General features: G+C 35.0%; 1 protein-coding gene across 19 annotated transcripts in view; it reads right to left on the bottom strand.

Moving 5' to 3' along the window:
• Agtpbp1 (ATP/GTP binding carboxypeptidase 1) overlaps positions 1-16,022 on the bottom strand; it is a 205,994-nt gene that overhangs the window by 41,227 nt on the left and 148,745 nt on the right. For all 19 annotated transcript variants that reach the window (XM_087204808.1, XM_087204799.1, XM_087204794.1 and 16 more), the window contains one exon: positions 7,543-7,630. In XM_087204808.1, the coding sequence (XP_087060934.1) occupies positions 7,543-7,630 (88 nt within the window). The remainder of the gene's footprint in view (positions 1-7,542; positions 7,631-16,022) is intronic.

Here is a 16,022-nt window from a genome sequence, read left to right on the forward strand (position 1 = left end):
TTAAAGTTTGAAGGTCTGATTCTTTTTAAATTCTTTATAGATTCTAGCCAGTAGACCTTTGTCTGAGGAACAGCAGATGAAAATTTTTCCCAACACTGTGGGTTGTCTCTCAACAGTGTTGATTTCTCTTACTGTGCAGAAGCTTTTTAATAAGAAGAGATCCCACTTGTTGATTGTTTGTGCTAGTTCACAGGGACCTGAGGTTTTGTGCATAAAATCTTTTCCTACACCAATGTCTTCAGGAGTTCTACCTAACCTCTGTGCCAGCAGGATCAGTGTTTCTGTTTTAATATTTAGATCATTAATCCATTTCAATTTTAGTTTAGTGCATGAAGAGAGATATAGGTCTAGTTTTAATCTTTGGCAAGTTGAAACCCAATTTTTCCAGCACCATTTATTGAAGAGGCTATCTTTCCTCCAGTGAGGGTGTTTGGCTCCTTTGTCAAAGATGAGGTGGCTGAGTGTGTCTGGAGTTGTTTCTGCATCTTGTAATCTGTTCCACTGGTCCTCAGGTCTGTTTCTTTGCCAGTACCATGCTGTTTTTATCACAGTAGCTTTGTAGTATAGTTGAAAGTTGGCAAATGTAATACCCTCTGCCATGGCTCTGTTACGTAGAATACCTTTTGATACTCTGGGTCTCTTCTTGTTTCAAATGAATTTTTGGATTTTTTCTCAAGGTCCATGAAGTATGCTGTTGGAATTTTAATTGGGATTGCATTGAATCTATATAACAGTTTTGGAAGTATGGCTATTTTCACTATGTTGATCATTCCTACCAGGAGCAAGAGATGTCTGTCCATTTTCTGATATTGTCTTTGATCTCTCTTTTCAGAGTGGTATAGTTTTCAGAGAAGAGGTCTTTGATTTCTTTTGTTAGGTTGATTCCTGGATATTTCAGTTTTTTGGGTGCTATTGTGAAAGGAATTGTTTGCCCTATTTCTCTCTCAGTGAGTCGGTTGTTCATGTAGAGGAAAGCTATTGATTTTTGTGTGTTGACCTTGCATCCAGCTACTTTACTGAATTTGGTTATTAAGTCTAGAAGACTGTTGGTGAAGTTCTAGGGGTCTTCTATATAGAGTTTCATGTCATCTGTAAATAATGACAATTTGACTTCTTCATATCCTATCTTTTTTTATATCTTTCTCTTGTCTAATTGCTGTGGCTAATGTTTCCAAAACTATATTGAACAAGAGTGGTGATAGTGGACATCCTTGTTTTGTTCCTGATTTTGGTGTGAACGATTTCAGTTTTTGACCATTTAGTATGATACTGGCTGTTGGTGTTTCATAGATGTCTTCTATCAGATTGAGGCAGAGTCCATTTATTCCAATTTTTTGTAGGATTTTTATCATAAATGCGTGTTGGATTTTGTAAAATGCTTTTTCTGCATCTATGGAGATGATCATATGGTTTTTGTCCTTGGCTCTACTGATACAGTATAATACATTTATTGATTTGCATACATTGAACGATCCCTGCATCCCTGGGATGAATCCCACTTGATCAGGGTGTATGATCTTCTTGATGATCTTCTGCACTCTATTTTCCAGTATTTTATTAAGGATTTTTGCATTTATGTTCATTAGTGAGAGTGGCCTATAGTTCCCTTTTTCGGTTGTCTTTCTCTGCTTTGAGGATCAAGGAGATGCTTGCTTCTAGGAATGAATTTGGGAGTACTGCTTCCCTTTCAATTTCATTGAAGAGTTTAAACAGTAGTGGCAGTAGTTCCTCTCTAAATGTCTTGAAGAATTCAGCAGTGAAGCCATCAGTACGTGGGCTTTTCTTGGTAAGTTTTTAATTATGTTTTCAATTTCATTGAGTTGTTTAGAATATTTAGGTCTTCTTCGTTCAACTTTGGTAATTCATACATATCTAGGAATCTTTCTGTTTCTTCTGTGTTTTCCATCTTATTGGCTTATAGGTTCTCGAAGTAGGTATTGATGATCCTCTTGATTCTGCTGAGTCTGTTGTAATTTCACCAATTTCATTCCTAACTGCATGGATTTGGGTCTTTTCTTTCCTTTTTCTGATAAGGTTGGCTAAGGGTTTGTCAATTTTATTCTTTTGAAGAACCAACTCTTGGCTTCACTGATTTTTTGTATCATTATCTTAGTCTCCATTGCATTGATTTCTGCTCCAAACTTTATTATTTCCTCCGTTATATGAGATATGGGTTTGTCTTGCTCTTCTTTCTCTAGAAGCTTGAGGTTCAGCCTTAGGTTGTTTAGTTGTGCTCGCTTTGTTTTCTTAATATGAGTATCCACTGCTATGAATTTCCCCCGTAAGAATGCTTTCATTGTCCCATAGATTCTGATATGCTGTATTGTCATTGTCATTTAATTGAAGGAACTGTCTGATTTCTTTAATTTCCTCTGTGACTCACTGGTTATTTAGAAGTGTGTTCAATTTCCATGTGTTTATGAAATTTTTGTGGTTTCTTTTGCTATTAATCTCCAATTTCATCACACTATGGTCTGATAATATACAGGGGATAACTTCAATTCCTTTGCACTTAAACATGTTCTATGAGCAAGTATGTGGTCTACTTTGGAGAACGACCCATGTGCAGCTGAGAAGAATGTGTATTCTGATTTTGTGGGGTGGAAGACTCTGCAAACATCTGGTAAGTTCATTTGTTCAAGAGCTTGATTGAGTGCTTGGATTTCTTTGCCTTTTGTCTAGTTGATCTATTTATGACAATGGGGTACTGAGTCCCCTGCTACTATTTTATTAGTGCTCATATGATTCTTCATGTCTGTTAGGATTTGTTTTATATAGTTGGATGCACTAGTGGCTGGTGCATAGATATTTATGATTGTCATCTCTTTCTCTTAGATTGTTCCCTTTACAAGGATGTAGTGTCCTTCTTCATCTCTCTTAATCAGTGTTGGTTTGAAATCCACTTGATCTGCAAAGAAGATAGCTATTCCTGCTTTTGTTCGGTTTCCTGTCACATGGAATATTGTTTTCCACCCTTTAACTTTCAGTCTATGAGTTTCTTTTTGAATTATGTGTTTCATGTATGCAGCATATTGTTGGATCTTGCTTCTTGACCCATTCTGCCAGTCTATTTCTTTTGATTGGTGAATTCATATCATTAACATTGATAGTTATAACTGATACATATTGACTTATCATTGTCATGACTTTTTTTTGTTGTTGGATTCTCCTCTTTGCGTTTAATTTCTTGTCATGCCTGATGGATTCATTTTCCTGGGCTTCCTGGGCTTCCCGGGGTTGTGATCCTTGTTGTCTTTTCCTAGGATATTGTCTATAATTTTTTGGAGTGCTGGTTTGGTATTCATGAAGTTCCTCGGGTGCTCTTTGTCATGAAAGTATCTTATTTCTCCATCAATTTTGAAAGATAGTTTTGAAAGATAGTCTGGGTTGGAGGCTGTTTTCCTTTAGAGCTTGAAATACATCACTCCAAGCTCTTCTTGCCTTGAGGGTTTGTGGTGAGAAGTCTTCTGTGATTCTGATGGACTTTCCTTTGTATGTGCTTTGTTTCTTTTCTCTAATTGCTTGTAGAACTTTGTTCTTCTATTGGGTTTCTGGAATCTTAACAATTATATGCCTATGTGTAGATTGTTTTTTGATCAAGGCTAGTTGGAGTCCTATATGCCTCACTTATCTGTACCTCAAGTTCTTTTACCCTGATTGGGAGTTTTCTGCCATTACTTCTGTGAACAGTTTTTCTACATTGTCTGCACTCTCTCCTGTTTCTTCATTGACTCTGATCAGTCTTATGTTATTCTTCTTTGCATCATCTAGCAGCTACTGGATCGATTTCTCATGGTCCCTTACTATTTTAAAGCAATTTTTCTTTTCCTGGTCTCTAATTGCAATCTTATCTTCTATATCTGAAATTCTGTCCTCACATTGGCTCATTCTGCTTCATAGACTTTCAGTGGAGCTTTTAATCTCCTGGATATCTGATTGGATCTGCTTTATGGATTCCATTTGTTTCCAATGTTGGGATTCCATCATGTTCCTCAGCTCCTCTCTAGATTTATTAGTCATGTCTTGCACTATGGGCACAATCTCTGCTGTTATCTGAGAAATTATTTCTGATTTCATTTTTTCCAGATCCTCTTTTTTTGCCAGTTCAGGGAGTCTAGGTAGCTGAGTATCAGTATTTCATCTCATTTCCCTTTGGGGTTGCTTTAGGTGATCTGGAAGTCTAGTTTTGAGGCTTGTTTACATGTCCTCTCATTTGGATGGGGGTGGGGTGGGGGGGTGGGGGGGTGTGCTGCTGGCGCCCATGCAGGTCCCCTCCTCTGTGCTGGGAGTGGTGGCAAGTTGACCCAGAAGCCTCCTCCTCTGTGCTGGGAGCAGTAGCACATTGGCCTGGAAGCCTCTGCTCTGGGAGTGATGGCACGTCTACCTGGAAGCCTCCCGCTCTGTGCTGGGAGCAGTGACATATCTACTTGGAAGCCTCCTCCTCTGTACTGGGAGCGCGACAAGCCATTTTTAACATGAAATATTTGATGGACTTGTGTTTTGTTCTGATGGTCATTTGGTTTAAAGAATTGCAATCTGTGATTTTCATTTGTGATTCTAATTGAAGCCAGACAACTATTAAAAAGTATAAAACAACATTTTATGAGAACTAGGAAAGTTGAAACACTGACTGGATACCTCTTAATTTTTCTGAGGTACAATAATAGCATTGCAGTTGGATTGTCTTAGAAGCTTTTTGATTTTTAGATACATATTCAAGTATTTCTTGATAAAACACTGTATCTAGAAACTGCTTTAAAAATTCAGTGTGGAAGTAGGGGTGAAGCTAAAAACTCCCTGTGTTGATAACTGCTGAAACTGGCTAATAGGGCACAATTATCCTATTCTCTACATTTATAAATGTGTGAACATCTCCATACTAAAAATACTTTACACATTGCTGACATTGCATTTAAGGATGCTCTATCAATCTCTAAAATTCAAAATCCTCTCAGAAAACCAGGGCTTCTAGGCTATTTATTCATGCACTAATATTTATGAAGTTTTTCAAATTGGTATAGCCTGTATTAATTTAGGCACTGTATCTTGACTAGACATCTAATGACAAGGAATAAGGGATATGCAAAACAAGCTCAAGAGCTGGTCCCAGAAGAAGATGGTGGCACATGCTACAGTTTTAGCACTATGGGAGGCTAAATTGGGAGGATCACAAGTTGGAGCCCAACCTGGGCAACTTATCCAGAGCCTGTCTTCAGAAAAAAATCAAAATGCTGAGGACACAGCTCAGTGCAAAGGCTTTGGGTTCAATCACTAGTATCAACAATGAATGAATGAATGAATAAGCCAATGAACTATTCTAGTCTCCACCAACCTTTTTGCTCAAAATTTGTAACATCTAACTGGAAAGATACAATGGACCCTTGACTTATGAACTCAATTCATTCCCGAGGGCTGGTTGTAAGTCATATTGGTCAACTGAAGGCTCAGACTCCTCTACACAGCCTTCAAAGTCTCTCTCCTGCATACAGGCAGATCTCAGTGTCCTTAGAGAGATACTGGCCCAGGATTTCTTAACACCATACAGGAGAGGTTGTTGTAATGTTCCTATCAGAACTCTTTAAGGTTTAAATTTGTATCTGAGACCATCTAGAAACATGGGAGGCTGGCATTTGGGTCATAACTCAAGACTTTGTTCGTAAGTTAAAACTAAAATTCTGGTCACAACCCAAGTTGTTTGTATGCCAGACCAGTTGTAACTCAAGGGTCCACTGTATTTATACCACCATATAATAGCTACACGGCAGTTCATACATTATAAACCAATAAAATATATATTAGTTTGTATACTGATGAAAGGTAATTTTATTTTATCTTATAGGTAAGACAAATATTAAAGGACACAGCTAATGTGAAAAGTTAAAACACAATGCAAAAATAGCTTTAATTCTTACTATCTGAACTTCAGCCCTCATGAAAGCAACCAGAATAGTGCCTGTTACATAGAAAATGGTTAATGAATGTTTGTTGAATTGAACTAACCCCAATTCTAGACCTCGAAGTAACCAAAAGAAAAAATAAAAATTTAAACAAAAAACCTTGTCACCTTCTTATATAAACTAGAATAATTTGTGCTATGATCATTCATTTTGTAATGTGAAAAGCCATTCACTGATTTCTATTGTGTACAAGTAATGAAGAATGAAAATACTTCTTTAAAAATATAGTTTTACCCTTTAATAGTCTAAATTATTCTTTGGGGCCTGGGATTTAGCTCAGTGGCACCGTACCAGCCTCACAAGTGCAAGGTCCTGAGTTCAATCCAAGAAGAAGACGAGGAAGAAGAAGAGGAGGAAGAGGAGGAAGAGGAGGAAGAAGAGGAGGAGGAAGAGAAAGAGAAAGAGAAAGAGGAGAAAGAGATAAAGAGGAAGAAGAGGAAGAAAAAATAGTCTAATTCTGCCAAAATCTAATCAAGCACTACCTAGATCATTACTGCTTCAAACTTTGTAAGAAAGATGATTACACAATATTTTGTATGTCTACCACCAGAAGAAATATGACATGTATTCAAATACAGATGAATTACATATTACCTTTATTCTTGTTCCTCATTTATTTGCTACTTATTTTGCTAATAAAAATGGTGAAAAAAACCTTACTGAGATAAAGCCCAAGAGACATTTTCATTTTCAGAAAACAACAGCACTTAAAGATTTTTCCAAAGTCATGTCAGAAACTGTTGAAACAGTTTAATTTTATAAGTCACCTTTGTCTAACTGGCAAAGCTGAAAAAGAAGGGATATTAGTGCTAAATAAGCACAACGTTAAAAGTCAAAACCTACTACAAAGAAATTGCTAGGTTTAATAATAAAAGATGAATTGGGAGACAAAATGGATTAAAGAGTGGAAGTTACCTGAAAACAAACTGCATGCAGAAACAGAGCAGAAATGGAAAGCAAGGAATATGAGAATCCTAGAATATTTAGAAGTGCAGTTGAAGAATACAATTATCTAACAGATTAAATAATTCTTAATTTCACTTTTTTCTCTTAGCTTTTTCCAGATCTAAAATTAGGATCCAGGTCAACAAGTACTTATTTCTAACTCACTACATTACAGTACTTACTTTAAGTCAAAGATGAACTGTGTAAGTTGATACAGTGTAACTATGGAACACATCTCCAGTTAAAATAATTTGTAAATTAAAATGAGGCAAATATTTCTGTACTAATACAAAGAAGTGAAAAGAATTATATTTGATACTACAAGAACCTGTAATCCTTAATTTCAGTTTTCATTGAGTGAAGTCTCCGGAGTTTTAAACCTTTTTAAAAAGCTAAAGAAACAAAACTAAGTGGTGAAAACAGAGTTTGTGTGAGTCTGTCTGCCTTCAATACACATTTTATCTCTATCTACACGTCCGATGTGTAGATCTAAAACCCTAAAGAACTCTTCAGAACTACTAACACATATCATTCCAATACAAAGAATGCAGTAATAACTCTACTTTTTACCTTTACAGTGAAATTGAAGCTAGTACCCTCTTTTTGTATGCTGGTATCTCATTATTCTTAGAATACTTACTTATAGTAACAAATGTCAGTTCCCACCCGAATCCACCATGGTCTGGCATTTAATGCTTCCTGAACTGAATACATGAGTGGTTGCATACCTTTGAGAGATAGAAAGAAGTGAAAAAAGTTTTAGAAAGAGAGAATTCTTTTCTGAATTTTTGAGTTAAAAATTAATCTTGCCCTTGCAGAAAGCAGCAAAGTTCAGGAAAGCTAAAATAAGTTACATTTTGGATTTCTAGCATACATTAAAGAAATGAGAAATTTCTAAAACTGTAAGTCAATCAGTTATATAAGCCAAGTATGTGTATGCTTGTACATAATCCCAGCACTCTGGGAAGCTGAGGCAGGAGGATTACAAATTGGAGCCCACTGTAAGCAGTTCAGTGAAGGACTTGGGGATGTAGTTCAGTGTGCAGGCTCTGGATTCAATCTCCAGTAGCACAAATTAATAACTATTATAATGATAATATACTTTTATTTTTTAGTTTGAACTAGGATTATAACTTTAGAATGAAAAGCCATTAAACCTTTTCCATTAAATTTTATAAATGAGATCAATTAAACATAGCATATTCCTTGTAAAATATTACTTGCTACCCTTCTACATAAAAATAGCTGTTTACAGTGAGGAAGGAGACGATTACAAAATCAAATTAAGTACATGGTTTATTTTCTTAGGTATTAAAAAATGCTTTCCATGTGAACTTTAAAATTTTACTTGATTTACTACCATAATGCACTAAATTTCTAATTGGAATTGAATTAAATCCAAGTATTAATTTAGAAAGCCTTACAACTTTTATTGAGATCTGCTGTGACTTTCTTTAAATTCTAATTCAAGGACATAATTTATTAGGACAAGAAATATTTCCTTATTTCCATAGACTTTTGATTTGTAATTATTTCAACAATAAAGAATTATTCTTTTTTGTATTTATCTTACATTTGCACTATCCAATGAACATTAATTTTACTGGTTTTTATTAGTCTCCTGGTTTTTCTAAGTATATAATCACATCCTGTGTCATTTTAAATAATTTATCTCCTCAAAAAATATTTAGTTATTTCATCTTCTACTTTTACTGCATTTAAAGATACCAAGTAATATCAAAAAATGAAAAACATAGTGATTAAGAACAACTCTACTTTATTCATAATTTTAATCAAAATGTGTTGCCATTCAACATTTGCCATTTTTGCAAATCAATTTTATCATGTATAATAAAAATAGCTAACATTGAATAATTTCTATGTGTCAGACACTGCTAGAAGTGTTTTTACATGTATTAAAATAGTCATTAAATCCTCTCAACCACCCTAGTGGTTTGTGCTATTATTATTCCCATACCTTAAAAAGTTTTACTAAAATTCTTGATTTAAAACATTCTAATGTCATTAAGCAGTATTGCTTCTCAACTTTTATAATCGCTTATAAAGACAAAAAATCACCATCATGTTCATGAAACATTTTAACAGTTACATAGTTTGTTACAGAGAAGTATATTAAACATTCAAGCAGATAGTCTACAGATTTCACTGTGATCCAAATCAATAAAAAGTTGAGTAAAAAAATGGATCCTTGAAAATTATGTAATATTCTTCTTAAAACAGAACAATGCAAAACAAAATACCCAGCTAGGTGTGGTAGTCCACACCTGTAATCCCAGCATTCTCGGAGCCAAGGGAGAAGGAAAACAGATTCAAGCTAATCTGGGAAAGTTAGCCTTTTAGCAAGACTTTGCCACAAAAACCAAAACCAAAACCAAATGGGATGCAGTTCAGTGTTAAGGCTCTGGTTCAGTCCTCAGTACTTTGCAAAAAACAAAGGACACCCAGAGAGAAAATTTTAAACTGATAGAGGTTATCTAGAATTGTGCTATCCAATATGGTAGCCACCAGCCATATGTGGCTATTTAAATTTAAATTAATTAAAATTAAATATTGTAAAACTGCTGTTCTTCAGTGGAGCTAGGATCATTTCTAGTGCTTCATGAACTGTAAGTGGGGATCTAAATCAGCATTAAGTTGAAAATTCAATTATTTGTATTATTTAAGATACAGCATGATTAAAAATAAGTACCCAACTTAAGAAGAAAATAACTAAAGGGAAGTAAGAAAATTAATAAAAACAAACAGAAATAAAAAAAATGCAGAAATACCAAAAGTGATTAGGAAAAAGTAGAAATTCTAAACAGGCTATGACTATTGAACGGGAAATTAAAAATGCATTCATGAGTCACCATACTGAGATGATAGTCCAGCTGAATTACACTTACTCTTTAAAAAGATCACGCTTTTAAAATTTATTCTAAAGGCCAAATAGTACACTCATCGAAAGAAAACCCAACTGAAATGGATTCCTTCATGTACTTCATCAGATACTCCAAATCGTATGGAATTTGATACTGTTTCACATTTGAAGTAGGACTTTATTCTGGTTTTTCTTTTGTTGTTTCATCCTTTTATGGAGAAGGTCCATGGGCCTTTTTCTCCCATGTCCCTAGTAGTTTTTAGTCTCTTCATCACACTGTATCATATCATTTACAAGAATCCATTCCACTTTATTTTAAGCATAATTCCAGAATCCCACTAACTTTCAATTCTAGTTTGGGTGAGCTGTCACCTTTCATCATCTTATTTCTCTTCACTGGACCTGGATCAGTTCCATTTCTTGAATCTCATACTTCTCTTCATTAAATTTCACTCTCAGGTGGCAGTTACAGCACAACCTCAAATATGTTCTCAAAAATGAAATCCTAAGCAGTGATGGTGAACCCTTTCGAGCTCTCAATGGTAACACACAGTTGGCTGCGGCATGGGTGCCATGGGTTCGCCACCCATGTGAGTGAATCCAAAAAAACTCAAGCTTGTTGACTACATCGTTCAAATTCTTTATATCCTTGTTTTTTACTTCTTGATATGTCAAATCCTGAAAGGGATATTTTAGATTATCCTAGCTGTCTATTAATAAACTTCTATTTCTTGGAGCTTTTGCTCTACTTGCACAGGTGCCAATTATAAGTGAATAGTATAAAGGTTTATAGCATCTTCAAGGATTATAAGTAAATACATAATATCTGTCTTTGACCTATTCAATATTTTTTGCCTTAAATTTTTTTTGACATTAATGCTACCACTTTTCATAACACCACTTTAAAATACTAGCACTTTATTTACATTTGCTTACTTCATCTTTGCCCAATTGTTCATTTTCAATCTTTCATTGTGACTGAACTAACACACACATACACATAGGCACAGTACTGGATTATGTAACTCTCAATACCTGACTTTGGGAACATTTCAGCTCATTCACAGTTAGCGAGGACCTACACAGATTTCATTTCCTTTCTACTACTTAACAGATGCTTTTCTTCTTTGTCTTTTTGAGTCTTATTTTTATTGGTTCAGCTGCATTTTCCCACACGTCCTTTTCTTCTTAATACAGAGGTGGGGGCCAGGGATTTAGCTCAATGGTTTCGCCGCCTGCTGCACAAGCGCAAGGCCCAGAGTTTGATCCCCAGTACCAAAAAAAAAAAAAAAATACAAAGGTGTTCTGCCCCTCATTTCAGTAACATTTCCCATTCTTTTCATATTTGATGAATTGAAATTTTTCTGACTACATCAAAGTGAATAACTAAGCCATCACAACATGACAAGTTTCACTTCTCCTTAAAACAATATTTTCAATTAACACTTTTTATAAATGCTGAGTCTTGTATCTTGAGATCTTTCTACTAGCTGATTTTCCTCAGAGATGGTTCAGGCAGCATATTTCCTGAGTTCTTATATATACCAAGATGTACTTTGTTGGCAGTGACGAACAAGTGAAAGATTTTACAAAAGATATCCAGTTGTCTTCTAGTTTTACGTGCTACAGGTGAGAAGTCCAATACCAGTCTAACTTCTCCATATGCAGAACAACACAGGATTGAGAGCATACAATCTGCCCTAGACTACCAGGGTTTGAATTCACACTTCAGTAAATACCACAGGAGTGATCTTGGACAGATTATTAAGCACTCCATGTCCCTATTATCTCTTCTGTAAAATGGGGATAATAATTTCATTGGGTTATTTGTTGTGTGAATTAAGAATATCACATGCGTTACCACTTAGAACAAGGCCTGGCCCCTGGTAAATATCTGATGAACATTAGCTGCTGTTGCCATTATCAATATTCCATTCTTTGAGATTGAAAGTGTGTTGATTTTCTTTTTACACTTGAAAGTCAGCAATTTCATGACACATAAAAGAGGCCTGACTTCCTTATCTCTAAACGGTACTCAGTGAGCTGTTTCAATCTCCACAAGATGCAACAAAAGTCACTAACAGCTAAGGCACAAAAAATATTTAAAAATTTCAGGCTGCAGTCAAAAGACACTTTAGATTTATTTAAAGTACTCTAATTTGTTAAAAGACAATGTATTCTTATATTACTTTTTACCTGATAGTATTAAATTCTGGTGAAGGGACTCTATTTGGAAGTTCTGGACAAAACAGGCTGCCCCAGCAAGAATCAATCAAATGAGGCAAATCAGTCAACAGATCAGAATGGACTTAATCTGATACAGAAAGGCCAAATTTGAGTAACTGACTTACTCATTTTTTGCATATTTATATAAAACTGTCCATTTTGTCACTTGATTATAAACCATTAAATGGCCACAGTACCATCCAATGTCATTAACATCTAATAATATCCAAATAAAAGATAAGGTTTTATAAGGACATGGCCAACATTAAGTACAAATATAAAGAAAGTCAAGGTGTTTAGGCCCTAATCATTAATGTACTATGAATCACAAACTCTTAAAATTTTGCTGTTGAAGTTAACATCCTTATTTAACAAATGAGTGCGACAAGAAAAGTTTAAAGTGGAGCACAAATAAATCTGAAGGCATCTATCACAAGCTCCATGTAGTATATGGACTCACTGATTCTACAGAGAGAAAGCACAAGCTTCTAAAATGGCTAGTCTTACAAAAGAGATTTATACTAAGAGAAGGAAGACTGGATTCTTGGACCAAAAGATAATCATTTCACACATCTTCACCAACAAGGCACAAATAAAACCACCAATGATCCACGCCTCAAGCATTAGTAGTAGGCAGAATATAACAAACTTCAAATTACGGATAAGCAAAGCAATGAGCAAAGATACAGTAATCAAATGAAAACATTAAAGTAGGGGTTAGAAACCTTAAATCAACACAGATTTCAGGCCAAAAAATATTAAATGAGATAAAAAAAAGGAACTTCTAAATAACAAACATCAGAATTCATAGTCAAACAACAATTCATAACAATTCTTAGTAAAATAACAATTCATAACAATTTCATATGTATGAACCAGATAAGATCCACTTCCTACATAAAGCAGAAACTGTAGGAGTCACAAAGAGAAATACATAGAAACATGCTATTGACAGTAGACTGAAACACACCACTCTCAGTATTAAGACACAGCAAATGAACATATATATAAATATATATAATATTTATTATATATATTTATATATATTAAAGTATAGAGAGAGAAGAAAGGCTAAAAGACTGAAAATGTGGTTTTGAGTAAAATCTTTTTATTAAGAAAAAGAATGAAACAAATGAAGATCTAATAATTGGAAGGGATTTCAAGTATCAGTGATAATTTTCTGATCATGAAAACTGTACTGCAGTTACACAGAAAAATGCCACTATTTATAGAAAATCCACCCAAATTATTTCAGAGTGGTAGGACACCATCTCAGTTGCTCAACATCTAGACAAAGGCCACAACACCTTTAAGTTTAAAATTAGTTCAAAATAAAATATTTAGAAAAAGCTGATGATCATGAATTGGGGTCTTCTTGACATGTACTCTGTGCGTGTTCCTTTTATGTCCCTACTAGGATCTTCATTTGTAGTTCATCCCACTGCCTCAGTCATTTAATAAATACTGAACACCCACTAAATGTGATGCTCTTGATGTTGACAACAGTCAACAGAGACAGTGCTGCTATCTCAAGGAATTCAGATTTCAGGGGCATAGGAAAAACACTAGCCATACACATAAATAATATAAAATGGTAAATAACACTCCAAAAAGTAAATAGAGGAAAGAAAAAAAAGCTCAACTCTAAAATATGAAGTTAACTAATGCCAAGATGGAAGCTGTGGAAATACTCAAGTATTCTACAAAACTGTACACTACTGTAGGGTTCAAAACATGTTCAATTTATGTTAGAAGGAAATTAAAATCCTGATTTATCTGGGAGACAGATGGGGAGACTAAAACAGATAAAGTCCTTGTTACTGAAGTGCCTAAAGCACGTTACTAAAGAGCAAGACTGCCATCTAGTGGTGATTTGAGCCCCTCCCCTTCAAATAATGGGAGTGGAGGATGGACACTGCATAGTGATACAATGCTTAAATTCAGCACTGCAAAGGCAACACTGTCTTTACAATTAAAAATAAAATAAGAACTACAAATATTGTAAAATTATTAACCTTTAAGTCACTTGTTTACGAGAAAACTAATAAAATCACCTACAAAATCTCAAAGGGCAACTAGAAATACAAAAGGAATGAACAGCCTGTCACTTTGGAGGAAAGGGATTGCTAAAAAAAGATTTCTATTTGGTACATTGTTCTAGAATCCAATACTCAATATTCCCCATCCAGCAACCCCAAATTTTAAAAATGAGAAACATTTACGGACAATAAGCTATTCTAATAGTACTTCCTCTTTCAACCATGCATGACATTTTAAAAACTATCCAACTTATGAAACTTTCACTACAAATAATTTCTTTAGCCATCAGTACCATCCCTGAAAATAAATCTGGATCTAATGACCAGAATAGTAACTGTTTAGCTTAGTTATAACTGCTTACAGTGTAGAATTCTAGCTTACCAAAATACTGATCTCTTTTTTCTTCTAATTCTATCGGTAAGATGAAACAACATTTGCTTTATGTGGTATTAACCTAACAAAACTCACAGCAGAGTTTCATAAAAAATTAAATTTACACAAACAGCTCCTTCTGTAGCTTGTACTAACTTCCTAGTTAAATATTTACAAATAGTTAAATTATAACTAAAACAAAAACTCACGACAACTTCTTGTCATAATCTGGGAGGAACTGCTACCAAATTTAAGGCAGATGGAGCAAGACTGAGAAATATTCACTGCATAATCTATTTTTTATGGGGGTTTTGTATTTCATAGTTTAGAGTCTACACTTCACTACACTTTAAGTCCCTTAAAGAATAACAATTAAAACAATAAAGCACAAAAATAAAAAGCATAAAAATCCAAATATATGAATGTAAGAATTTTAAATAAGTTTAAATCAGCTATTAAAAGACATGGGTTGAAAAACAAAAATCCAATCTTCATTTACAAAAATCAAAAGATACAAGCAAATTAAAAACAAAATTAAGTAGAAACAAATGATAGCAAAAGATAATGAACAGGATAAATGTGATTACACTATTAAAGTATTTACACACCAAAAATGCAAAAAAGTTACAAATGTCTGTGTCAACTAACACTGCAATGAAATAGGAAAAAAAATATTTTTTAAAATGAAAGTTCGAAAGAAACATAATCAAACTGAAAAACTTAAAATATTTTGAGTCTCAGGGAGAAAAAGGTTAAAACATAAACAAGGACACAGAAAACTGAACCACAGAGTGTACAGCAGCCCATACAAACCAATGTATAGCCACTGGTCTCCGTCCTTCCCCGTGGCAGGCTGCCGACTCCGCACTAAAACACCATCTCCTGAGTGACAGGAGGTAGGAACGTCTTTGTTCTAATATTTGGTTGCTGACCCCAGTTACTGGCACAGAGCACAGAAAGCTTTTGTCATTTCCTAAGCAAGAACGGTGCTAGGTACATCTTTCATTACAACTGGTCTTTGACCCTGGCTCCTGACAAAGAACTCCTAAATCTGCGAGAATGTTCTGGATGATACGTACGTCTTTTGTTCCAATGAGGTGATGGTTGGTGGGGGATGCTGGATGGGGTATGGTCAACAGAAGGCCCAATCCAGGATGAGAAATTTGGAACTTTCACCCCGATCTCTACCCTCCCGGGAGAGGAAATGAGCTGGAGCCTGGGTTAATAATCATCATACCAACATGAAAAGGCCTCTGTGACAGTACCTACACCACATCAGTTGGGCAGCTTCTGAGTCAGTGAAAGCATCCCCAAGCCAGAGTATGGCACATTCCAATTCTGTGGGGGAAACAAGCTCTAATGCTTGGGATGCTTCTGGTATTGCCCTGTGTACTCCTTCATCTGTATCCTTTACTATATTTTTTTGCTATGAAAAACAGTAAACATATTAGCTTTTCTCTGAGTTCTATGAGCTGTCCTACCAAATTAAAGAACCTGAGGAAGGGGTCTTGGGAACACAGCTTTGTGGCCAATTCGGACAGTGTGGTCACCTGGCGAGTCACTACTTTAGACTGGAATCCAAAATAAGAGGAAGTCTTAGA

This window comes from Heterocephalus glaber, unplaced genomic scaffold (assembly GCF_053883595.1).
Source record: "Heterocephalus glaber isolate CG9 unplaced genomic scaffold, H.glaber_assembly_v1.0 deba00000546, whole genome shotgun sequence".
In the NCBI taxonomy this organism is placed as follows: Eukaryota; Metazoa; Chordata; class Mammalia; order Rodentia; family Bathyergidae; genus Heterocephalus; species Heterocephalus glaber.